Genomic DNA, 27,838 nt, shown 5'->3' on the forward strand with positions numbered 1-27,838 from the left:
GACTACAGCCCCATTGACTCCCTCTGCCAATGCATTGATGAAATTACTAGTTGGATGTGCCAGAACTATCTTCAGTTAAATAAGGAAAAAACTGAAGTCATTGCATTTGGAAACAAAGATGAAGTGTTCAAGGTGAATGCATACCTTGACTCTAGGGGTCACACAACTAAAAATCAAGTCAGGAATCTTGGTGTGATTCTGGAGACAGACCTTAGTTTCAGTAGTCATGTCAAAGCAGTAACTAAATCAGCATACTATAATTTAAAAAACATTGCAAGAATTAGATGTTTTGTTTCCAGCCAAGACTTGGAGAAACTTGTTCATGCCTTTATCACCAGCAGGGTGGACTATTGTAATGGGCTCCTCACTGGCCTTCCCAAAAAGACCATTAGACAGCTGCAGCTCATCCAGAACGCTGCTGCCAGGATTTTGACTAGAACCAGAAAATCTGAGCATATCACACCAGTCCTCAGGTCCTTACACTGGCTTCCAGTTACATTTAGGATTGATTTTAAAGTACTTTTACTCGTATATAAGTCACTAAATGACCTAGGACCGAAATATATTGCAGATATGTTCACTGAATATAAACCTAACAGACCACTCAGATCACTAGGATCAAGTCAGTTAGAAATACCAAGGGTTCACACAAAACAAGGGGAGTCTGCCTTTAGTTACTATGCTGCCCGCAGTTGGAATCAGCTTCCAGAAGAGATCAGATGTGCTAAAACACTAGTCACATTTAAATCTAGACTTAAAACTCATCTGTTTAGCTGTGCATTTATTGAATGAGCACTGTGCGATGTCCGAACAGATTGCACTATACTTTCACTGTTTTATTTTTTATTTTTTTCTTATCATTTTCTAACTTTTTCTAAATGTTTTAATCATTTTAAAAGTTTTAAAATTGCTTGTTTTAATTTTGTTATTTTTTGTTATTTTACTTTCTTTTATGTAAAGCACTTTGAATTACCATTGTGTACGAAATGTGCTATATAAATAAACTTGCCTTGCCTTGCCCAGTTGTTTAGTTTCTCTGGACTTCAGTTCCCATCACCCTTTGCTTTGACAATCATGTCTCCTTTCATTCAGCTGGGTCTCATTTACCTTGTTAACATTCTCCATATATGCGTGGTTTTATATGTCTTGTTTGCTGGTTGATTACTTTCTGTTATGTGTTTTCAGATCATCTGTTTTGCCCTGATTTGGATTTAATGTTTTTGGGTATATTTTACGATAAGTGCTGCACTTGCTTGTTTTGGAGTTCCATGACCGAAACTTCCAGAAGGTCAAACGTCACTGCAACACTCCACTGATTTGGGCTTCAAGGCAAAAAAAAAAATGTCATATAAGCTAAAAACTTCAATACTCCAATTTTAATTTAATATAATCTTTAAAGAGCTGATGAACCGAGGCATTCAAGCATTGTTTTTTTTTTTTTTTTTAGTTTCATTTAATTAAGTCATGCTATGGTTGGCCATGACCCCAGTTACTTCTCCTTTACCCACATTATCTTTGATGTGAGGAGCAAACTGACAGCTCTTCTTTTTACGGCTTTATTCCCTTTGTTTATTTTGATAACTTTTGAGGCAGACAACAGCGAGTTGAGGCGCAAATATCACTCCAGATTTGCCCTTCCACGGACAGTGTTCAAATTAAAAAGTCCACTGATTCACAGAATATTCACCATCAAGGATGTTAATTCTAAAGGACTGTGGGTGACAAACACAGGTCAACAGACCATGCATGGAATAAAAGAGACACAGAAAGACTCTAAAACATTCAAACCCACCCAACTCCCCCTTTTCATGTTAAGGTACTGATGGTACCACTCTAATTGTCCATGCTCTAATTCAATCTCACCCCAATTTCACATAGCTGAAGTAGAGCGGCTTTGGCAGAAAGCATCCTCACTTTCCAGGGCCGGCCAGGCAATCATCCGCGGTAATGGTTATTTAACATCCAATTTAAATTCTATCAATGAGATGTTATTAAGGGCAGACTCACTTTCCTGCTTTTACACAGCTGATGCTAATCGCCTCTCTCCCAATGTGTGTGAGTAAGAGAGATCTTCTCAGGCCAGTGCTCAAGGCTATATAATGCAAATTTGAGGGCCTGCATCAACCCAGAAAACCACCGGCAGAGAGATTTGTGCCACTGAAATACAGTATGCAGGTTACATTTATATATACACATTAGGGACCTGGATACCAAACAACGGTGCCATATAATTATACTGTAATTATATAACCTTTTGACTAATAAACTGGATTATTTGGATTGGCTTTTAGCAAAATTGCTTGAAGCGCAAGGTTTATAATGAGCCTTCACTGGCCCAAAAAGATCTATATTTCATTTAGTGCTTCGCTTTGCTCTTACTTCAGACATGCATAACAGTGTTTGAAAACAGCTTGAATAGAAATTGTTTTTATTTATTTATGTTTTTAGTTTTTTGTTTTTTTCACCAGTCCGAGCTTAATAAGGGCATTAGCCGATTTTACACACGATTTTATAAACTCTTTAACATAATCTTTTTATTGTATGTAGTACCCACAGGAAAGATAAATTCTTATTGCCTGCAACTGATATTAAATGGAAATCAATTAAAGAAATTTGCTGACTGTTAAGTTTCTGTGGCCCGTTTCAATAGGGAGTTTAAACCAACTCTTGAGTTTAAACTTGAACTCTGAGTTGACTTACCCTGAGATGGGAAACTCTGAGTTTTCGGTTACAGAACAGCTGAAATTAGTTAGTTTAATTAACTCTAAATTGACTAAATTTTACTCTGATATTACGATTCACCATGGCAACAGCTCCCGCCAAAAAGCCGTCTGCATACTTCAGACTCAATGCAAATGTAATTGTTATCAGTGTTATAATATCACAGGTGAAAACTGGAAGAACATTAGATTAATGAACTAATAGCTAATAATTTTTATGGCATCTCATGGGCTCTAGATACTATTTACAGAAAAAAATGTACAGTGAAAATCGACATATATTCAATTTACCATGTAAAAGAAGCAGTTCTTTGCAACAGGCTAAGTGTAAATAATAATTAGATGCTAGTTATACTTTATACTGGCAGATACATGGCCCATTTGCAACTCAGTATTGTTATACATTAACATGATGCAATAATAACAGATTGTAAATTATTATATTTATTACAATTATAAATAGTTGTATCATTATTAAAAACTCGCAATTTATTCCCACTTTTAAAACATATTGTTAATTTGTATTGAAGCCGGACTCTAACCCAATCAATCGCGTTACAAGCTAGTTTTCCGTGCCCAAAACATTACTGCCTACACCATTGAAGCCGTTATTCACATGTGTCTCACTTAACCTTATGTGTCAATGGAGGGTGGAGCTACAGTAGATTTGCACTTAGTAATAGACACTCAGAATAATCTTGTTTTTCCATTTGCATTAAGATTATTTTTGTTACCACACTTACTACACATATCATCTGACTAAAGTAAAATGCACATAATTTAGATCCCCCCAGGAAACAAGAATAAGTATCTTAAACATTTTTTATCATATAGAAAATCAATCTTTATTTTATTAATTTTCTAAATATATATAAATTTGTACATGGGGGAAAAAAGGAAGAAAAAAACACTTAGTAAGAAGAGCATTTTACCAGCGTGGATCAATTAAGTGTTTAAAAAGGAAAAGAAAATCTGGGTTTATCGAAAAAACCTGCTCCTGACCAGGTTAGGTTCATAGAGTAAGTTACCATGGTGACTGACTCTGAGTATAAGTTACCTCTCTTTCAGAAATGGGCTTGACTTACCCTGTTTTTTCGGGTTTGACAAACCTCCCATTCTGAAACAGAAAACCTAGAGTTTCCCTTATTTCAGGGTTAACATACTCAGAGTTTTCACTTAATCTCCTTTCTGAAATGGGCCCGTTATTTTCTGTTCTGTTGTGTTTTGGTTTTTCACCAGCTCCACTTCCAATAAAGAAGCTAACATTGTCCCAGAACCCCGAGTGTGAGAATGCATCTGACCAGGTGTGTGAGCCAGCTACACCATGTATCGCCATGAAAATATTTGGGAAGGATCCCCTGTCTCCGCCTCGGAGACCCAGACTCTACCTTGGCCCTCTGACCCATTGGCACCACCTTGGCTCATTGCTCCCTCTTCTCCACCGTGGCCCATCATCCCACTGGCTCCATTGGGCTCTCTTGTCCGTCCAGCTCCGCCTTTGTCTGTTGTCGACCATCATTTGCCTCGATTCCACTCCTTTGGCTTCGGTTTGTCACTCCATCCCTCTGGCTCTGTCTGACTTCTCCTTCCCTCCAACTCCTCCTTGGCCCTCTGTCGCTCTGGATCCACTGTCATCCACCCCGCCTCCCCCTCGGTCGGCTGAGGTGCCAGCTCTCCCAGCTCCCCTCTCTGTCTCCATTCTAGGCTCCTCTCCCATCTGCTCTGTCTCCAACAGTCATTTGTTTCTATGGTTTCTATTTATCAATTAGCTCCACAAACCTGTTCTGTTTCTTCTTAAAGGGGTCATATTATGCTTTTTTTAAAGATCATCATTTTGTGTATTAGGTGTAATATGTTGACATGCTTTAAAGCTGCGGTAGGTAACTTTTGACGCTCTAGCATTTAATAAACAGAACTGCTTGCGTCTTGCGGAAGAACATCGTAGCCGGAACTACTTCTCTCTGTTTATGTCTATGAAGAATCACAAAGGTACTGGGTTACTCCGCCACGGTACCCCCGAAGCAATCTAAAATAGTCAGAATATAAACACTTATTATAGGTGCACCCTAGTGATTCAGGACAAACTAAAAACACGGTTTGGAAAATGGATTCATGGTGTACTCGCTTATTATATAAATTTTTCTACATTTTGAACACAAACAAAGTTACGGACCGCAACTCTGATTGGTTGTTTCTTACCGGGAGCAGATGAATTTCTGCAGATGGCAATAGGACCACTGGGAGGTGCCAGACGAGCTTGATTTTTTCACAGATTATCTGTCTCATATTCTACTGTAAGGACATAATGACAGGTTTAACAAATATGTAAAAAATATATTTTTACAAAAGTTACCTACTGCAGCTTTAATGTTAAAAAAAAACATTATTTTTAAAATACTGTACATTATTCTAGGTCCTCTATAAAACTCTCTCAAAACTCTCTCAAACTCGTTATTTTCTACAAAGTCTTTTTTTCCGACAAGTGCAGTCTGCACTGATTGGCCTGCTGACCCAGTACATTATGACTGGCCGAACACCACAAGCACTCGTCAGAAATGTAACACCCCTTTCCATAATCAAGAGCTTCATCATTCAAAATAAATGTAAACACAGTTAATAATGTCCTTAGCTTTAACATCAGTTCAAACCCAAAAGGGGAACAGAGTTGCGTGACAGACACACTGATAAAGCTTACATGTGTTTGCAGTACACAAGCCATGGTTAAAACATCTGACTCCACTGTGATGTGACCGTCTCTCTCTCTCACACACACACACGCGTGCGCATGCACACACACACAAACAAACACACAGCGCAAAACTCTCCATTTGACCAGTCAATAGCAAATACTTAAACTAATAACAAAACATACTTAAAGTTATATTATAGTCTTTGCAACTTCAGTGTTCTTAATTATGTACAATCAGCTTGTAACACTTCAAAGAGAAAGAAAAACTTGAAATCACATCATATGACCCTTTTAATTGTCCTGTTCTAGTATTTAAAGTCTGTCTGTTCCTTAGTTCATCATCTGTTATTATTTGGATTTACATTGCTGAGCCTTTGAAACTGTTTGTTTATGGACTTGTAGATTGTCTCCTGGACTTATTTTGACATTTACTCCTTCACCGTGCGCTATTACTCAGCCAATACCTAACACTAACATATCTTGATCTACTCTAATCTGATTACAGCAGACAAATGCTAACTCCAGGTTTAAATGATGACCCAAAAATCATTATACTAGGTGTAATTGAGTTTCTTCTAAAATACTATCAAAATATTTGTAATATTGTTATTAATTTATTTCTAATCTGGATGCGTGCATACAAACTGTACTGAATCGGATTAAAATGGTAGTCTGGGGTACAGTCAGTGTAAACTCTGGTATGGTCCGCTGCATATATTATTGTAAATCATTGACTGATATTGATGACATATGATTTGGTTAAACTGTGTGTTTACCTGGTACTACACCCTATGTTATGGGCACTATAACATAGGGTGTGAAATGTGTTGGGAAACCAGTATGTGTTAAACATGGAAACCAGTATGTGTGTTTGTGTGTGCATTCTTACTTTCCTAACAAGCAGGGCTGATGTGCTGCATGCAGAGAGATAATTGTATACCTAATTTTGCTCGCCTCCAGCAGAAATTGAGTCCTGAATTCTTTGGAACATTTGCAGTGCATTTGTGGCAGATAAACGCAAATGCCTTTCTGTGATGATGTTTTGAAAATAAAACCAAAGGCCGAACTGATTTGATACAAAACTCTATTTATATTTGTAATATTTTTGCATCACTGATGATTTGATGAATGAACAAACAAACGAAGGAATGAAGGAAATACAAGCATTGATAATCATACACAATAAGACCAGGGGCCAGTTTTTCCAAAGGTAATCTGATCAGATTTTGTCCAACAGATAGGCTCAAATCTTTAAAATGGTTTGTAAAAAAAAAAAAAAAGATTCTGAATTTGTATCAGGTCACAAAATCCAATTTTGGGTTTGATCTGGAATAAATCCTTGTTTGAACATTTTAGTAAGATTGGGATACTTTTGATCCAAATAAACTGGATTATTTTGATCCCAGCAGTAGGGTGAATTACAGGAACAAAAATGTAATAAAAGTTGAAAACCTAAAAAAATAAAATACAATTGTAATATGTTGTATATCCCCAAACAGTTGTGTTTATATGAAAATCATACGGATGAGGTGATATACTGTACAACACGATTTTACAACCTGCCAATTTCCGAAGCAATCGCACAAAGTTGATAGGCGCGTTCGACTTGAAGCAGCGCTGCACAGAAAGATCACTGTATGACATTAAAGTACGTACCGTGAGAGCGATAAGAGAGCACACAGATCCAATGCATTCGAATCACTCTCATGGTACTTTAATGTCATACAAGTGATCATTCTGTCCAGTGCTGCTTCAAGTCGAACGCACCTAATATAACTGCTCCCCCTCTCTCATAACTGCATATAAAACATTGATACAAGCCGTGAAAGTTTCCAACACATACAGGTTCTTTTTCAGCAACAGGAAACCAGGATGTCTGGTCACCCTAGTGTGTGTGTGTGTGTGTGTGTGTGTGTGTGTTCTTGTATATGGTTTATGGGAACAGAAATATCTATAATGACAATTATAACGTATTACAATGTAAACATGGTTTATGAGGACACTTCCTGTGCCCTGGAAAACCAAATGGCTTAAAAAAATACTAAACGGTGTTTAATTGAAAATTTAAACATGCATTTTTCCGTGATGGATAGAGGTAGTGTATGGGGATAGAATATACAGTTTGTACAGTATAGAAAACCGATACGTCTATAGAGAGTCCCCGTAAACTACATATGTGTGTGTGTGTGTGTGTTTGTGTGTGTGAGAGAGAGAGCGAGAGAGAGAATTAAAAAGCAGGGTACATGCTGCTAGAAACCTCATACAGCACTCGCTTTTCCTGTCAGAGTTCAGCGAGGTTATCCTCCTGGTCAATAGTCCACATTCACCGTGGCGTTGCCGTCTTCATCTTTCTTCTTCTGTGGTTTTCCTAGTTTGTGTTTGGTCAACTTCAGATAGATCAACAAATCTGCTCGCTCGACCACACACGTCATGAATTCAAACTGATAGCTCAAAAACTTTTTAGACATGTTTAAAAATGATCGAGAGGTCGGGAAGTACTCGTAAGATACTCTGCTCGGCTCGTAATTCCTCACACATGATACAAGCTGTGACCATACGAGCATACACATTTTCCACACGATTGAAAAAAAAATTGAACTCGTATGACAGCAAAGATCGCACCGTGTACGCCCGCCTTAATCCAGATTTGGAAATCTGGAAAAAAAAGGTGTGTATTTGGATAAGGGTGATACAATCCAATTTCTATGAAAACTGGCACAAAAGTAAGGATTCTGGGTAGAAAAACAGGATTTCCAAATCCAGACCATTCTGATCCAGATTAAACTTTTTTAACCAGCCCAGGGATTCATGTTGATTGATTTCATGGTTTCAACGGTAAGAAATACAGCTTAGCAGCTTGTCAACAGCCATGAATCAAGAATTCCAGGGAGACATATGTCATAAACAGGTAACTATTTACCCACCGGCACTGCAAGTTGCATGAAGAAACAATTTGACACACCACAGAAGGTTTCTTGTTCTCTTTAAATTTTGCATTGTCAAATTATTATTTTTTTTTTAGTCTTTTGCTTTTACTTGTAAGACTGCTAGGAGTAAATAGGAGAAAGAAAAAGTTTTGATTTCATGGAGCATTTCTGCTCTCAGCATCCCCTCTAGAATTCACTTACAGCAAAGCTCTGAGTACAGCAACCTCGCCATGCATCTCTACTCATTACCCACACTCCAGCTCTTCTACCCTACTCCCCACCTCTCTGTATCCTTTCTGCCTCAAGTGTGCCCTCTTGATTGCTCATGCTGGTTTGATGCTTCCATGTCTTACATTTTTTGATATTGCACTTTTTTTCATGTCCTCTGCACTCCACTTGTATTATCTTGTACTGCATTTTTTTTTATTTGCCAACCACTGAAACACACACTTTTATTTTTTTTTTTCATAGTTTATATCCAGAGGATGAACTCTTGAGCTGAAACTCAGTCTCAAGCTCTTCCTTTACATACATCAAGTCTTATAAGTTATGATACAACTTATTTTTACAATAGTATCCAATCTGAAAAACAATCATGGAACAAGAATAATCTCTCCGTGTTCTGACAACTTCCTGCCTTCATACCTGCACCCTCTCATTAACGTCCACCGATGATTTGCACTGTCTAATTTTATATGGATTGACTAAAAGTGTCCATGCAGTCTAAGACTGATTACGAAACCAATTCTACTGATTCAGAGTAAATAAAAGGAAGATAAAATTAGATTTCCCTTTATGGATTTTACCAATATTGTGGAAAATCGCACAACACGTTTTAGGTGATTTTGTATCTTTTTGCATTGTATGGCTATGATTGGCTGCTCATGCAAACTACACTGAACAAAATTATAAATGCAACACTTTTGTTTTTCCCCCTTTTATTGGGGGGGGGGGGGGGTGCAACACATCTCCTTCACATAGAGATGTTGATTGTGGCCTGTGTAATGTTGGTCCACTCCTCTTCAATGGCTGTACGAAGTTGCTGGATATTGGCCGGAACCGGAACACGCTGTCGTATACGAGCATCCCAAACATGCTCAGTGGGTGACATGTCCAGTGAGTATGCTTGCCATGCAAGAACTGGAATGTTTTTAGCTTCCAGGAATTGTGTACACATCCTTGCAACATGGGGTAATGCATTATCATGCTGCAACATGAGGTGATGGTCCTGGATGAATGGCACAACAATGGTTCTCAAGATCTCGTCATGGTTTCTCTGTGCATTCAAAATGGCATCAATAAAATGCACCTGTGTTTGCTGTCCATAACATACACCTACCAGTGATGCGCGGGTTGATCCAAAATGAGCGGGTGCCTGCGGTCACCCGTGGTTACCCATGGTTACGAGTCATCCAAAAATATTTTTTACGATATTCGGGACGCGGTCGGTCGGGTCGTTTGAAATAAAGATGCCAATTAAACCTTTATATAGTACTAGACACAATTTTTAAATGCATAGGCCTAAACTTTATTGGCTGAATAACTGGGGCGAATATAGTGACCACCTGTCCCGCTTTTTTTCTTTTTTTTACCCTCACCTCACGCAAATTGAGCATCTGTCCCGCTTTTTCATTCGACCCTGCCTAATAAATGCATGGAAATGTCCATAGGCGTACTGTTAACTTATGTCCAATAGTTCAGAGGAGAGCAATAAAAGGGTTAGTCGATAGGCTGAGTCGTACGTCAATCTAACTGTTGACTGGTGCACGAAAGCCTCCTCAACATTAGTCAACAATCTCAAATTGGAGATCGCGCATGCTGATTGGTCAGGTTAAGCAGCCGTGGCCACAAAAAAGAGAAGATTGCACTTTTAATAGCGAATAGACCGCAACTTACTCTTGGTTAAGGCAAGGCAAGGCAAGTTTATTTATATAGCACATTTCATACACAATGGTAATTCAAAGTGCTTTGCAAAGAAGAAAGTAAAATAATAATGAAGAAAAATAATAACAAGAATAAAACATGCAATTTTAAAGCTTGAAAAATTATTTTAAAAATTACTTATTTAAAATGAAATTAAACCAGTTAGAAAATTATTTTACATTAAAAAATGAACAGTGAAAATATAGTGCAATCAGTTTGGACATTGCACAGTGCACAGCTAAACAGGTGAGTTTTAAGTCTAGATTTAAATGTGACTAGTGTTTTAGCACATCTGATCTCTTCTGGAAGCTGATTCCAACTGCGGGCGGCATAGTAACTAAAGGTGGACTCCCCTTGTTTTGTGTGAACCCTTGGTATTTCTAACTGACTCGATCCTAGTGATCTGAGTGATCTGTTAGGCTTATATTCAGTGAGCATATCTGCAATATATTTCGGTCCAAGGTCATTTACTGACTTATATACAAGTAAAAGTACTTTCAAATCAATCCTAAATGTAACTGGAAGCCAGTTTAAGGACCTGATGATTGGTGTCATATGTTCAGATTTTCTGGTTCTTGTCAAAATCCTGGCAGCAGCGTTCTGGATGAGCTGCAGCTGTTCAATTGTCTTTTTGGGAAGGCCGGTGAGGAACCCACAATAGTTCACCCTGCTGGTGATAAAGGCATAAACAAGTTTCTCCAAGTCTTGGCTGGAAACAAAACATATAATTCTTGCAATGTTTTTTAAATGATAGTATGCTGATTTAGTTACTGCTTTGACATGACTACTGAAACTAAGGTCTGTCTCCATAATCACACCAAGATTCATGACTTCATGACTAGAGTCAAGGTATGCATTCACCTTGAAAACTTTGTTTCCAAATTCAGTTTTTCCCTTGTTTAATTGAAGAAAGTTCTGGCACATCCAACTATTAATTTCATCAATGCATTGGCAGAACGAGTCAATGGGTCTGTAGTCATTTAGAGATAAGGCTAGGTAAATCTGGGTATCATCAGCATAGCTGTGATAGGCAATTTGGTTCTTTCTCATTATTTGACTTAGTGGGAGCATATACAGGCTAAACAAGAGTGGTGCAAGAATTGTTGTTCACAAATATTTTAGTTAAATTAACTTTTTTCATTTGGTAAATCTGACATTTACATTTTACAGTATATTACTGTTTTTCCTTGACTTAACGGCAACAAACTGTAGAAAAACACTTATTTTTGCAGGCAGCAGGGGTGCAAGTAAATAACTGTTTTTCTACAGTTTGTTTCCTGTAAATTAATTACAGTTTATTACTGTTCAATTATGTTCCATGCTGTTTTTTCTTTAAAAAACATACACATTCATACACATTCATATTGCTCTACTGACTGCAGTTACAAGTTTGCCCCAGTAAATTTTCCAGATTCGGAAATAGCTAAGAAAAAAGCTGTAGAAACTTTGGGTGATATTTTGGGTCAGGTAGTGTCTTAATCTTTTAGTCGGTGGATTTAAAAAGAAATATAGGCAATATATTAGAAAGCTTGACATGTCTACTTTTAAATGAAAATATTCAAACTAAAATAAATATGCTACTCTCTGATTATGTACGAGTTGCGGGCAGGTTATTTGAAAACATTGGTAGGGTATGGGTTGTTTATACGCTGACCCGCACATCACTGACGCTTGCCCATACTATAACCCCACCAACACCATGGGCCACTCGATCCATAATGTTGACATCAGCAAACTGCTCACCCACACGATGCCATACACGCTGTCTGCCGTCTGCCCTGTAGAGTGAAAACCAGGATTCAGCTGTGAAGAGAACACCTCTCCAAAGTGCCAGACACCATCGAATGTGAGCATTTGCCCACTCAATTCAGTTACAACGACAAACTGCAGTCAGGTCAAGACCCCGATGAGGACGACGAGAATGCAGATGAACTTCCATGAGATGGTTTCTGAAAGTTTGTGCAGAAATTCTTTGGTTATTCAAACTGATTTTCGCAGCAGCTGTCTGGGTGGCTGGTCTCAGATGATCTTGGAGGTGAAGATGCTGGATGTGCAGGTCCTGGGCTGGTGTGGTTACACGTGGTTTGCGAATGTGAGGCCGGTTGGATGTACTGCCAAATTCTATGAAATGCCTTTGGAGATGGCTTATTGTAGAGAAATGAACATTCAATTCATGGGCAACAGCTCTGGTAGACATTCCTGTAATCAGCATGCCAATTGCACGCTCCCTCAAAAAATGGGGGCAAAAACAAAAGTGTTGCGTTTATGTTGTTGTTCAGTGTTATTTCCCAGTGGAGTTTAGTAAAGTATCTATCTATCTATCTATCTATCTATCTATCTGTCTATCTAGAAAGACATAGATTAACAAAACTGTCAACTGTCTGGCTACCAACAATGCCTTATTTTGTGTTTAACAGAATAAAGAAAAGCTACACACTGTTTTGCTGCTGGTATCTTTATAGAAAATACACGAATTACAGTTATATAATTTTTTCATAGCAATTAGTACCGTGAAGACATGGTGTCACTCAATTAGAACATTGCACATGACATACGATTGAGACTGTCTTTATATACAGCACACATGTATTTTTTTATTTATTTTATTACTTTCTATAAATGTTTAGGTTTGTCATCTTATTTCACATTTCTCAACCCTGGTCTTGGAGGACCCCCAATACTGCACATTTTGAATGTGAGACCCACATGTATCATATACTGTGGTATATTCTAATGAGCTGATGAGTTAAATCCGATGTGTTTAATCAGGAAGTGTGGCAGTGTGGGTTCCTCCAAGATGAGGGTTGAGAAACATTGATCTAGTGTACCAAGTGATCAACAATTTGGAAATTGTTTTAAGAGAAAGAATTTGTTCTATTACCATGATGACTGTAGATCCATGTGTTTCCCCTAAAATTCCACCCTGGGTAGAATTATAAGGTGAGGATAGTTATGACACTTACTTCAACAGTACACAGCCAATGCCTGATGGGGGTGCCGTCCAGAACACCTGTATCCTGGTCCTCCTTCGTGGGGTGCTTTCTGTCACTGCTGGAGGGCAGTTTGTCATAAACTGTGCGTCTTCCTCATCGATTATCTACAGAGTGCGCAGATCCATATTTGTCAGTACAAGTGTCCGATTAAAATATTGCAGCATTCTTGTTACCTTCTCTTCATATAAGACACGTAAAATGTAAAATGTAAAATGATAAAACATAAAACTTTGTAATAATAATACTGAAGATTATCACCCTTTTTTATCTGCCAAAATGAGTGTGTTTTTATGTGTGCAGTGAGCTATCACCTGTAGTCTTAAGAGGTCAGTGGCAATACCCACAATTCCCCTTCAGACATCCTCCATCCAATAACCCAAACAGCAATAACAAAGGTGATGGATTTGATTTGATGTGACAGAGAGAGCTACACATGGTGTACTTAATCTACAGCAAAACCCTGTCGGTGTCAGCTCTTACCCTACAATAAAACTTTTTTTTTTTTTTTAAACAAAGTACCTTATTTTAAATATTTCATAACTCTTCAGTTTTGTTTTGTTCCTGAATGAATCTATATTAATATCATTATTATTATTTTTTATATTTATTATTATTTTAATTTATTTTTTGTTGTGAATCAGTTAAATAGTTCAAAGTCTAATTAATACGTACGACCAATGATATTTTGAAAAATAATCAGTGTATTAATGATTCACTAAATATAGAGTCATATGGTATTTTAAAGTGTCCTAATATTGTGTTGGAGTCCCCTACAACAGGTTTAAATGCATCTCAGGTCAAAAAAAAAAAAACATTGTCATTTTCTCAGAATATACATTTAATCATCTGCCAATGATTAGGAAACTATTAGTTCCAAGCAAGTTCGGAACAAACCCCTCGCTTCCACAAGCCTACTCTGCTCTGATTGGTCAGCTGACCAAGCCTGTTGTGATTGACACAGAGAGGAGTCATTGAGACAGTTAGCAAGTGCAACCAATGACAAAGCACCTTTACATAAAACAATAATATAGTGCTCCAATCCGTTCTTATAATAACGACATAAAATACAAAAACACTTTGTGCCCACAGCTAAAGTTTGGCTGCTAAACTGGTGGATACGTTAGCCGAGCACTCAACGTGACTAACTGATGAAACAATACAGTTTGTAAACCAAAATATGTCTACTGTAATGTTTGAAGAATGACAGACAAGATGCTCTGTCTTAACCTTTAATCAGAACACAGAACAGCTGTATCACAGGTGCAGCAGCCTAACTAACTCACTTGTCTCATTAACCCTATAACTGCTGGTGCAGCAAAATAAACAGCTCTTTCACAGTGATTATAAAGTCTATGTTCTACACTACATCCTTTAGTATTAAACAAAGTAATAAGAACAACATTTTTTGAGCACTCAATTGGAAATGTACACAATGTATCAATCATACTTACAGGTTGTGATTCGGAGAGCTTGTTAGTCCAAATTAAGAAAGAAGATTAGAAGCCAATGAAGATAAAAGCCAATATTACAGAAGCAGTTCTTGGTGACATGCATACAACAAATTGTAATCCACACAGCATTCCCTTTCGATACTTCACTCATAATGCGTATTGGGGAAAAGCTTATTTTTTCCACGATACTGAAGCCTTTTTTCAATAACGCAGTGCAACTGTTTAGTTTAATATGTTAAACTTTTTAGACCAATAACAACTCTGGGTAGCTGCACGAGCCTGTGGCGATGCAGTGTGCCAAAGCTCGCCAAAATGGGCAGGGCGAATAACTATATAACCAGGCAAATCGCCAGAGGAAATCAGATCTTATTTCTTCAGCAACAACTTCACTTTGCTGGATTCCTACTGAACGCCTTCGCCTGGAACAAGCTCTCGCTGTCGAATAGGCACCGCAGCGGACCAGCTGAGATTGCCGCTCGCCTGCAGTGCTGGCACTCTGGCGGACAGCCGCTCTCTAGCACTGGCTAGGAAAAGACGGCGGGGTAGAGGGGCTCACCGCCCGGATTTGGGTGAGCTCACGCCTGCCCAGCACCCACATGCCTCACCCTCTCCTATAATAGATTTGTCCCTTGTCCTCTCCTCATGCCCAGAGCAGCGCCCCTCCACTGAATGGAGCGACTTCGTATCGAAACAGAGGATTGGGCCGGTGATTCTGACCCCACCCACATGCCGTCACTTGAGCCCATCGACACTAGAGCTGGGATAGATGCCGAGCTTTTCCGCATCCTCTCCAAAGCCATTGAGGAACTCAACTTAGAGTGGTCTCCCCCCCACCAGTGCCCATCCCCGTTCTTCCCTGTTCACGATGAGCTGATCAAGTCTTGGTGTGCCCCCTACTCAGCCCGCTTACGCACTACCTCCTCTGCAGCTCTCACTTCAGTGGATGGCTCTCAGGAAAAGGGCTATGAGCAAATGCCACCCCTGAACGAGGCCATGGCTGCTCAACTCTGACTCAACACTTCCTGCCCAAATGCTCCAGCTTTGCATCGAGTCACCCCAGGACTTCTTCCTCCCAGGCGGCACCCCCTAAGGAGCAGCATAAGCAAGCTCTCCCCGCTAAGCACGCTAATCCGCTTAGAAATCAGGGCCCCCTGTCAAGGATTTTGCTTGACCCGACCCCCTCAAAATCCTCCTGATCATTGGGGAAGAAAGAGGAAGGGGCAAAGTCCCACCGCGGCCGGACCACCCCAAAGGCTTTCTCGCCTGCTTGCTCTGGGACCTGGGCCCACTGTAGTTGTGCCCACACAAAGCGCCATTATTATGGCAAACACAATAAATATTTCACATTTTCAAAAGAGAGCGTTTTTTTTTTTTTCTGTTCCACACTCATCAGTGTTCAGGCCCCTTATCAACTATATCTGGCCTGCCATCCGACGCTATACCCGGAGTGTCCAAGTGGGTTTTGGGGATAATAAAACACGGCTACTCACTGCATTTCACCCAAAGACCCCCGGGTTTCTGTGGGGTGACTCCCACTTTGGAAGAATCGGTCGACGCTCAGGCCCTCCGCAGCGAAGTGATGACTCTGCTAAGTAAGGGAGCCATAGAAATAGTTCCTCCCTCAGAAAGCAGATCAGAGTTCTATAGCCGTTATTTCCTTGTCCCCAAAAAAGATGGCGGTCAAAGACCAATCTTAGACCTCAGACTCCTGAACCTCTCTCTCATGAGACGGAAGTTCAGGATGTTGAAATTGAAACAGATCCTCACACAGATTTGCCCCGAGGACTGGTTCTTCGCACAAAGTGCATGAATGAGGTCTATTCATTCTAGCCTAGTCGCGAACCGAGCTAGACAATCACAGATCTGTGCTCCTGAGCCACTTAGAGTGCCTAGGACTCAATTTTGCCAAGAGCTCACTGCTCCCCAGCTAATGTATCACGTTCCTGGGAGCAGTCTTCGACCCAGTCCATATTAGGGATGTCATATCACCAGAGCGCGCTCCGGTAATTCAGAAGCTAGCAGCTTCCACCAGGAACAAGTTTTGGTTCCCTCTGAAGTTCTTTCAGAGGATGCTAGGGCTGATGGCTTCTGCCTCCCCTGTTTTACAGCTCGGCCTCCAACAAATGCGGTCCCTGCAATATTGGCTGAAACTCAGCCGCTTACGCATCAGGGTCAACCAGGCCTGTCTGGCAGCCCTGGAACCCTAGATTAACCCTGCTTGGTTCAGTCATGGAGTACTCCTGCAGGTGGTTTCCAGAAGGACAGTGCTCTCAACAGATGTGTCCAACCTGGGTTGGGGAGCTTTGTGTGAGGGTAGACCAGCCTTCGGCTAGTGGTCACATGAGGAGAGCCATCTCCATATCAACTGCCTCGAGATGCAGTGGAAAGAGCCATTCAATCCTTTCAGGCAATCCTAAAGGGGCGCCACGTACTAGTCCAATTGGACGGCATGACAGTGGTATTCTACATAAACACCAAGGCAGCCTTTCGACTGGCAAAGTGCTTCTTGGGATGGGCATTAACCAGGCTGCGATCACTCGAGGCGATGCATATACCTGGCCAGACAAATCTGGGAGCAGAAATGCTATCTCGGATCAATGTCCGATTGAACGAGTGGATGCTTCATCCCAAGACGGTTCTCAAAATCTGGGAAATCATCGGGAAGGCAGAGGTCGACCTTTTTGCCTCAGAAAGCAACTCTCATTGCCCAACCTATTTTTTGAAGGACACAGATGCGCTGGCCCACAACTGGCCCAGCCTCCTTCTTTACGCTTTTCTCCCGATTGCTCTGATCTGCAGGTCATTAGACGAGTCATAGAAGACAAGCACAGAGTCCTCCTGGTGGCCCCACTGTGGAGGAGCCAAGTTTGGTCCTCAGAGCTATTCAGGCTTTCCACGAAAGCACCATGGCTAATCCCCGAGGCGGGACCTCCTCTCTCAGGCGAACAGGACAATCTGGCATCCACAGCCAGAACTCTGGCCTCTGCACTTATGGTCCCTCGATAGGAGCCTTTAAGCCTCCCCGGGGACGTGCTACACACCATTGCTCAGGCGAGATCCCCTTCTACGAGATGCCTCTGAGTGTTACGTATCTCTGATACTGTAATTTCTCCAAGAGCATCTAGACAAGGGAAATGCCGTATCAAATTTTCCTGTTGCAGTTAATTGTTAATGATTTTATCAGGGTATACGGTATTATCACGGTATTGAAATTTTATTTTTAAAAAGTGGTCATAATATAGTATAACAGGTTAAATAACTTTTTTCTTATAAAAAAATTAATTAAACATTTAAAACAATAAAGCAATGCAGAAAAATTAAATGTTAAATGTTTTACACATTAAAGTGCAAAAGAACTATAAAAACCAATAGCTAACACTTTACAATATTATTTATATAGCACATTTCATACACAATTGTAATTCAAAAAGGAAGTCAAAAAGAGTAATGAAGAAATATAATCACCAAATCATCAAAATAAAACAAGCAATTTAAGAACTTGAAAATGAAAATGATTTAAAAAATGACTTAAAAAAATGACTTAAAATGAATTTAAGACAGTTTAAAAATAGAAAATGACCTCTCTTTGAGCCACTGCGGTCAGCTGACCTTCGGCCCCTAAACACTCAAAACTGCTCTGCTACTTGCTCTAGCATCAGTCAAGTGTGTCGCAATCTGCAGGCCCTCTTGGTGAGCCATGCATGCCTTGAGTTTTGGCCCAATGAAGGTGACTCGAAGGTAATTTTCAAACCCAAAGGCATGGCTACGTCCCTAAAGTGCTCTCGACCCCGTTCAGAGCACAGATAATTTCCCTCTCGGCACTGCCTCCTTTGTCAAGCGAGCGAAGGCTGGAATTACTCTGCCCAGTGAGGGATTTGACGATATACTTTGATCGGTTACAGCTGTTACGACCATCTGACAAGCTTTTTGTCTGCTTTGTTGGCCGCACCAAGGGGTCTTTGGTCTCAAAGCAGTGCCTCTCGTGTTGGTTAGTCGATGCTATCGCTTTGTGCAACTCCTCTATGGGCCTTGAGTGCCCCATAGGAGTAAGCAGGGCAGTCGTAAGTGGGGTGCAAGGTGGTGACGATTATAGGGGCCCACGGCTGAGGGGGGGCCCCAAGTGATCACAAACGTCTGACTGAGGCTAGCCTAAAAAGACGATCAGGACAGTTGACAGACCACTGCGTGTCGTCACGAAAGCTTATCATTTTCGTATGTTTTCAAGCCTGGCCACTTTCCAATTTAAACATTCAAAAGAGTTTAAATCATTCAAACACAAGATACGGAAAAGCTCAACTCGCATGCTGTGTTTGGTGCGCATGCGGAGAGAGAGCTGCGTCTCATGGACAGCGACACTGAACCAAGCTCTCTTCTGCTAAGTTCTCCTCGAAGTCCCTCCTGCATCTGAACGAACAAATACAAATCCCAGTTTAAACAAACAGAAAAGGATGTGAAAAAGCCCATATCAGCACCGTGATGTTCTGGTGTTCAGGCTCAAGCAGAGAGAGGCGTCTCAAAACACTTGAACACCGAATTTGCCTATTTTTGCTCTTGTACTGACAAAAACATACAGAATATGTCAAAATACCCGTCTTGGAAAGTATGTTAGAAGAAACTGTTGATTATGTCTTAAGTGAAAGTGAACAGTTGAGAAAAAATCAGATGTGTAGCCTATTATATTGGATGCATTCATTTTTTCTTAAAGTGACCGCGCCTAATTTAGCTACCAGCTGCTGTAATGTTAATCCAAGAAAATCACTCACTGCTCCAAGAATGAGTGCACAGTCAAAGCATTTTTTTTTTTTTTTTTACATTTTTATAGTAGGTGCAGGACACTATAATTAATGTAAGTGAGGATAGCAAAATAAAGCAAGCTGTGACATACCCAAAAAAAAATCATCATACAGTGGAGTACTAGTGAAATTGATAGAAAAAAAATGGGACCAAAAATTATTCAGACACTTTGACCTGACCATGTTTTGCTTACGTGTTTTTTTTTTTTTTTTTTTTTTTTTTTGAATTGCTAATGCAACCTTTTCACACCACAGACTGAACAAAATTAAGCATTGCTTGGTAATTGTTCAACAAAGTATTGATAGTTGTGTAAATATTGTCATACTAACAACTGTCTGAAGTTTTGGATTGATTGTAATCCATTACACACCTTTCTATCAAAGTTATCATTTTCAAGATGAATTTGTTCTGAGACAGTTTAACTCTGAGATCTTGTCATATTTTATCACCATTTTATAAACTAGAGCAAATAAACTGTGATAATGTAAGAAATGTTGAAGGTGTCTGAATACATTTTGGTTTGACTGTTAATTAAATTTTTACAGTGAAGACTATGCAGTGTTATTTTATATTTAATTATTTGTTTTCTGTACCTGGACACCTACAAACATGAGGCAACTTAAACATTGTGCAATTAGCAAAAATAAATACATAGACAGAACATAAAAATTAAACAATTTCAAACAGGGCCCACTGGTACAACCTTCACCGGGGCCCCGCAAACCCCAGCTACGGCCCTGGGAGTAAGTGCCCACTCCACTAGACGGATGGCCTCTTCATGGGCCTGGTCTAGTGGTGTGTCTAGCAAGGACATCTGTGAGGTGGCCAGCTGGTCCTCGCTGTCCACTTTTGTCAGATTCTATAACCTGGACATCCCGACCTTGCATGCTCGGGTCCTCTCGGTATGATAACGATGGCCTCTATTAGACTCCGTCATCGAGCTAGCTCCCTCTTAGCAGTGTAGCGTAAAGGGTTCGACGGCTCCGGCCCTCTCACTTGTCCCCTGGACCCCAAAGTGTCCAAGATAAGTCATGTCGTTCCCTACCGTGGCATGGCACAGTTGAATTTGTTCCCCATACGCAGTATGAGTGAAGTATCGAAAGGGAACATACTCGGTTACGAATGTAGATACGGAACGAGTACTGCGTTATATGCCATGCCACGAGGCTATGGCTTCAGTATCGTCACTTCAGTCGTATGACCTGATTTCCTCTGTCGATTTGCCTGCTTATATAGCCGTTAGCCCCACCCATTTTGGAGGGCTTTGGCACGCTGCATTGCCACAGTCTCGCACAGCTACGCAGCACTATCATTGGTTTAAAAAGTTTAACAGATTAAACCAATGGCAGTGCAGTTGCACTGCTTTATTGAAAAAAGGCTTCAGTATCGGGGATAAAATTAACTTTTCCCCATACACAGTACTCGTTACGTATCTCAGGGAACCAAGGTTACATTTGTAACCGAGTTAGTTTTCTCAACATCATGTAAACACACTAATAGCGGAAGTGTTTGTGGGCAGGTCAGACTGTTCATTTTTCGTGGGTGGGCGGGAATTATGCAAATGTGTTACCTAGTGACGTATACCACTAACATGCAAAAGAAAATATAACGACTTGTTAAGGCGATTCAGAACTGCCTCTCTTTTTTAAGAGATAATATCTTTATCATGCACTTTTTTGATTAACAACTTTGCAGATTGTTATCATTTAAGGATAGCTACATTATAAACTGCAAAAGAGATCTGAACTGTAAGACATCTGCTGCCAACTGCTGATGTAACAGTATGACCTGCAGAAAGTGTAATAAAAAAATCCCCATCACTAATGCACACACTGCTAGTTTGCCTTGAATGTGCAAACACAGACGAGAAAAAACAGTGTGTCCAGTCAGTGACTACAGTAGCATTTTACTAGAGGTCAATGGATTGATTGGCTTTACGGCACCAATAACTGATTGCTGAAACAACTGGCTATTGACAAAATTGCGTGGCCTCCATGGACACTTCAGATGTGGATTTAAACGTTAGCAATGGAACAGTGTGTCGGAAATATCAAAATATTTGGACAAAAGACATCCAGCTATCGCTGTAGCTTTATAAAATGCAGATATGAATGTCTGTGTGGCGGCGGAGGCGTGGTTCAGCGAGGTCTGCGACGGGAGAGAGAGTGAGGAGACGAGCGGTGGTAAGTGGCTCAAGTGAGAAACAAGTAACACCTGCTTCTCGTTGCAGTGATTGGCGTGGGGAATCGGCATTTAAGCCGCCCGCGAACCGGCAGAGACCGAGAGAGCTGAGGACTCGTGGGCGGAAGCAGCAGACGTGCGGGAGAGACCGTAACCCAGATTAGTGTTCAGTGAACGTGATTGATGCGCATGTGGCGCGAGTTTTGTTTTCTTTTTGAACTAATAAATACTCCCACGAGCCTCAGAACGCCGACTCCGTCCTCCTTCCTTCTCAGCTGATCCTGAGCTTAATATTTCTACACTGGTGCCGAAACCCGGGAGGGAAGGAGAATCACCCCGCCATGCAGACTCCGCCAGGAACATCGGGATCGCCATTTGCGGAGATCATCACGTCGCTCGCGGGCCTGCACCAAGAACACCACCAGTGTAGAAATATTAAGCTCAGGATCAGCTGAGAAGGAAGGAGGACGGAGTCGGCGTTCTGAGGCTCGTGGGAGTATTTATTAGTTCAAAAAGAAAACAAAACTCGCGCCACATGCGCATCAATCACGTTCACTGAACACTAATCTGGGTTACGGTCTCTCCCGCACGTCTGCTGCTTCCGCCCACGAGTCCTCAGCTCTCTCGGTCTCTGCCGGTTCGCGGGCGGCTTAAATGCCGATTCCCCACGCCAATCACTGCAACGAGAAGCAGGTGTTACTTGTTTCTCACTTGAGCCACTTACCACCGCTCGTCTCCTCACTCTCTCTCCCGTCGCAGACCACGCTGAACCACGCCTCCGCCGCCACAGTCTGACTGATAAAATATGAGGAAAATTAACACACCATTGCAACAGTGTATGGATTATATCTGTGTTCTTCAAGCTATCTTGGGTATTTTAGCATAAACTCCGGTGAGAGAATTAAATTCCCGAAGAAACGGGATAGCGTTTCACGGGTGATAATATGTTAGTTTGTGTTTAAAAGGTATTAACTCAAGTTTTGAAACATTGGTAACTTATGTTACTGTTATGGTAAATTATGTGAAGTTGACACTTCGAATATGGTGGAAGGATTACGTATAGCGGCCCATAGTGACAGTCACTAATGAGACATCTACATACCTATATCTATGGTTGTGACAATCATATACTTTGAAACTATACCTTTGGAGGCTGCTTAAGGTATACCTTGTTTCACGTACAACATTACCAGGTGCTGTCAATTGAAGGGATGCTGAATTGGTTAAAACTGATGGCTCGAGAATGGAGTATTCACTCTATGCAGGGGCTGCTTCAGTGCATTTTGAGAAAAAAAACAAAACTCTGTTCTTTATAAAATAAGATTTGACATTAATTAAAGAAAGAATTTGAATAAAAAATTAACTTTTGCCACATACATCACATCATTTAGTTTCCACCAAAATCAGTATGGTATCTGGTCATTATTGCAAAGTATTTTTTTGTTTTTGTTTTGTTTTTGCGCAAAATACGATATCCGCCAAGTTATTCTGTCATGATTTCTCCCTTTTTTCCCAAACTGTGACAAACGCCAGTCTCCTTTCTCTGCCGAATGTGATATATCCGCTTAACCAATCTCAGTGTACCACTCAACTTTAATTTAATTATAACCTAAAGATGCTATGTGAAAGTTGGAAACAGAAAATAGTGATTTTCATCTTGCCTCTTTCTTGGTGAAGAAAACACATTTTTAATCAAATTAATCAAAATGGATTTTATAGCATTTTGGAATCAAACTCTTCATATATGGAAGCATATAGCTAACAAAATTCAATTTAAAATGTAGTATACACAAACACATATCTAATTTCAATGCTATGTCCTTTATGTAGATAATTAAAGATATGCAAATTTAAGCATGATTGTTAGATTTCCATAAAACACTTTACAAATAAGTTAATTTTGGAACAGTGGTTCTCAACTTTTTTTTGGCCTGTTTTTTAATCATGTTGGTAACTTTCAGTGCTACAACTTTGGCGATGTTGAGGTTGTTTTTTTTTTCTTCTTCTTTTTTTTTTCACTCTCTATCTGACAAACCATGTTCCCTCAAAGGAAAAAGAGACTTGTTAAAAATATGTCTTGTTTAGAATATATTCACAGAGCAATTTTTTACAGAAGAGATTTCATGTTTTTTTGTTTACTTGGAGCTCTTGGACACCTTTTACTGCTGTGATTTTACACCTAAGTTTTGGGTGGATGTTTAAATTAGCTTTGGAACTAAATTAAAGTTTACTTCCAAATTCTTCAAAGAAAAATAAGAAGAAAGTAGGTGTGCTGTCCTTATCTAAATATCATTGTTAAAGTCATGAGTTTAAAGTTTTTTTGTTGTTGTTGTTGTAGTTTTTTTTTTTTTTTTTTTTGTATGTCAGTGACATTGCGGTTTGCCTCACAATATTGCGATGTTCCCCATCTTACATTGTACATACGGAACAAAAAATGCTAAGTATTCACTCTAAAAAATTCTGGGTTGTTTCAACCCAACTATTGGAAAAATATCGATGAACCCAGCTGTTGGGCTACATTTTATTTATTAAATTTTTAACCCAAAAGTTGGGATGGTCCATATTTGTCCCAAATTTTTTTAGAGTGTGCTATAAAAATTCAAATGATAATAATCAGACTGATTATGTCACTGAATGCTAGCCCACAGTAAACTGATGCTGCTTTCTAATTCTGACACAAACCACTCGCTTGTGCTGCCATGTTAATTGGACACACAGATTTGGAAAGTTTGCTTTGATGCATCCAGCGTAGAGATGCTTCAGACCATTTTCTTTTGCAAGTTTTAGCTCATACATCTTTGGTGTAAATTCACCTTAACCAAACACCCCCAATAACAACTCAGTGAGACTTGGTGAGCTTACGGACCTTAGCACATAGTCATAAGGGATTCCATTTAAATGCATTGCATCTCAGTTACATTGGAGCGTTGGCAGAGATCTTAACATTAGCTGTGTGTGAAAAAAAGAAAACAAGGCTGAACTCATATGTGTGTAAGTATGTGCTTTTCTCTCGAGCATCCTGAAAGATCTTCAGCTCTGAAAATTGTTTAAGTGACCTCTGTCCTCGACTGTGCTAACCTACACCATTTGGGTGACTGATGGTGAAAAGCTGTCACAGTTGAAACTATGAAATGTATTGTCAAACTAACGCGACCAGCCAGTCAAAACCTTTCAGAGCAACAGAGCATGGTGCCATTTATTTTATGTGTTAAGTTAAAGTCTGTGTGAAACTCAAGCGGTGACCAAAATTACTTCAGTATTGTGATTATTCCATCCAAGTAAAAATCAATTAAATGGAATATTGAAGAAAAAAAAAAGAGTTTATTCATATGGTTTATAACCAGAGTTGGGGATAACACTTTACTTTAGTTTCTGTACTCTAATTACTTTTCCTGGTAATGCAGTAAAGTAATGAGTTACATTTTAAATGTATCTAATTTGATTACAATTACTTATGTCAATAAAATTAAGTTACTTAAGTTACAAATGCAGTGTTAAAAATGATGAAGTAAAAATCATGTTTTGCACGTCAGTATGCCCTATAATAAATCACTGGAGAATGTGAGCTAAAATTCAGAGGAGTCCTACAACATTTAGCTGCAATGAAAGGTCATATTTAAATTCACATGAAGCATATTTAAAAATCTTGCACTCTACATATTTTAGTCTGGCAATATATTTTGGGAAAATTTAAGCAAGTGAAACAAGTTTGTCACAGTGACACTAATATAAGTAAAAAAATAAATGACTCATTAGAATGAGATCATCTGCTGCATTACGCTTCATCGGCATCATATTTCAAGGCTTATTCCTCAAAGTACATCTTTTTCCAAAAATGAAAAGTAGCTGAGATGAACTTGATTCATTCTTTGTATACGTAGGTGATGTGGACTTTTACATGTTTGTGCATCTCAAGCCTGGTTTTGCATAGATGATTATCTTATAGCGCGTATGTGCATGGACACTTCTATATAAAAATGTATTAATGTAAATATCAAATATGTCTGTTTGTTTTTTTCACACACCCTTGGTAAAACTAATATATATATTATGTATATATATATATATATATATATATATATATATATATATATATATTTTTTTTTTTTATTTTTTTTTATTTTTTTTCACAATGCTTCCCCTTATTTATTTTGATGGTCAGCCACCAAACTTTTTCTTGTGCTTACTCATAACCCTACATTGTGGATTTAGAGCTTTGTTCTGGTACGATAACAGTTGTTGGTTCAAGCACTGCTGGTATCAAAGCAAATGTGAAAAAAAAAAAAAAAAAACAATGCATGCATTATGATAGACCTATAGAAAAATATAATAATATTTGACTTCTTTTCTTAGAATGGCTTAACTTGAAATGCTGTTAAAAAGGGGGTGGGGGGGGGTTAAATAAAAATTCATCATTACGACATCTAATGAGAGGAAGACTATAAACATGAGACCCATGCACCCATAATCCTTGAAAGATCACCTTTTTTATGTATGACACTTCAAAAAGCTTTTTGTTTGTTTTTTTGTTTTGTTTTGTTTTGTTTTTTTACATCTGCAAGAACAGCCAGTTCTGCCCTTTTATTCTTTTCCTTGTTATGGAATTTGGCCATGCTCACTGATGTAATGTTCTCAGTATTCATATTTAATCATAGATAAAATTGCCATTTAAATTTGATTATAATGCAAATGCCATTAACATATGACTAATCAACATTATATCATTAGTTTTAATGTTGTAATTAAAACAGCTTAACAGATTGCAGCTGACCTTGTTAGATAGCTAAACTATTTTAATAATATTATTAAGGATTTGTGTGTGTGTGTGTGTGTGTGTGTGACATGGACAGGTCCTTGTTTGTTACCAACATTTTAGTGTGCTTTCAGTAACTACCAACAAGAAAAGACAGAAAAAGAACAACAACAACCAAAACACTGCATGTCATGTGACTTAACCAAATATATATAAAGATTGTTCTCTTAAAGGGGGGGGGGGGGGGGTGAAATGCTTGTTTTCACTCAATATCCTGTTAATCTTGAGTACCTATAGAGTAGTACTGCATCCTTCATAACTCCAAAAAGTCTTTAGTTTTATTATATTCATAAGAGAAAGATAGTCTGTACCTATTTTTCCCGGAAAAACACGACCGGCTGGAGGCGTGACGTGTGGGGGGAGCTAAAGAATCACGAGCGCCAGTAGGCTTTTGCATTGAGAGCGTTTGGAGCTGTGACATTACCGTGAGGAAAAAAACATCCAAAACAAACCATGGCTAACAGTCAGATTCAGCCGTTTATTTATGATCCAGAATCAGATCCAGAGGCTGAAACTGAACGAGAGCAGCAGCAGCAACGACTCGCTCCGAGCGGGGCTCGAACCCAGGTCTCCGGCATGGGAGGTGGACGCACTAACAAGAAGGCAGAGATATTTTAAGCAGTTTTACTCACCGCCTGCGGTTCCAACACACGATCGTGACCCTTTTTCATTGGGATTGCATCATCCTTAAGAAATATACGATTCGCAAATCCGTCGTCAAACTGGGCCTTGTTTGTAAAACAAGCATCTTCGAAATGCAGGGAACAAACACAAACACTTGCACAACTCCGTTGATGCTCTGTAAAAATAAACTCCATCCACTGGTCCCTTAATGCTGTTTTTTTTTTTTTTTTTTTTTGGTAATCTGTGCAGGGTTGTCTTGCCCTGGCAACCAAAAATAAACTTATTTTGTGACATTTCGCGATGCTCTCGCTCTGATCAGTGAATGCCTGTTGTGCTCTCAGTGCTCTGCTTTACGGGAGCGCGCGCTCTTCCGGCAGAAGTGCCCTTAGGACCCATATAAGGAAATTCCGCTCCATCTAACGTCACACAGAGCCATACTAGAAAAAAACTTTCCGAAAACTTGTGACAAACCGGAAGGAGTATTTTTGGAACAGAAATACTCCTTCAAACGTACAAATTAATTTTTGAAACTTTGTCCATGTTTAGCATGGGAATCCAACTCTTTAACAGTGTAAAAAACTCAGTATGCATGAAATAGCATTTCACCCCCCCTTTAATGAGACATATATATATATATATATATACAATATATATATATATATATATATATATATATATATATATATATATATATATATATATATATATACAGACAATATATAT

The 27,838-nt window shown here is 39.4% G+C and overlaps 1 protein-coding gene across 2 annotated transcripts in view; it reads right to left on the reverse strand.

Moving 5' to 3' along the window:
* The window catches only part of LOC113061814 (spondin-1-like), a 184,391-nt gene that overhangs the window by 138,754 nt on the left and 17,799 nt on the right, over nt 1-27,838 (reverse strand). For both annotated transcript variants that reach the window (XM_026231254.1, XM_026231256.1), the window contains exon 3: nt 13,223-13,356. In XM_026231254.1, coding sequence (XP_026087039.1) covers nt 13,223-13,356 — 134 coding nt within the window. The remainder of the gene's footprint in view (nt 1-13,222; nt 13,357-27,838) is intronic.

This window comes from Carassius auratus, chromosome 43, assembly GCF_003368295.1.
Source record: "Carassius auratus strain Wakin chromosome 43, ASM336829v1, whole genome shotgun sequence".
Classification (NCBI taxonomy): domain Eukaryota; kingdom Metazoa; phylum Chordata; class Actinopteri; order Cypriniformes; family Cyprinidae; genus Carassius; species Carassius auratus.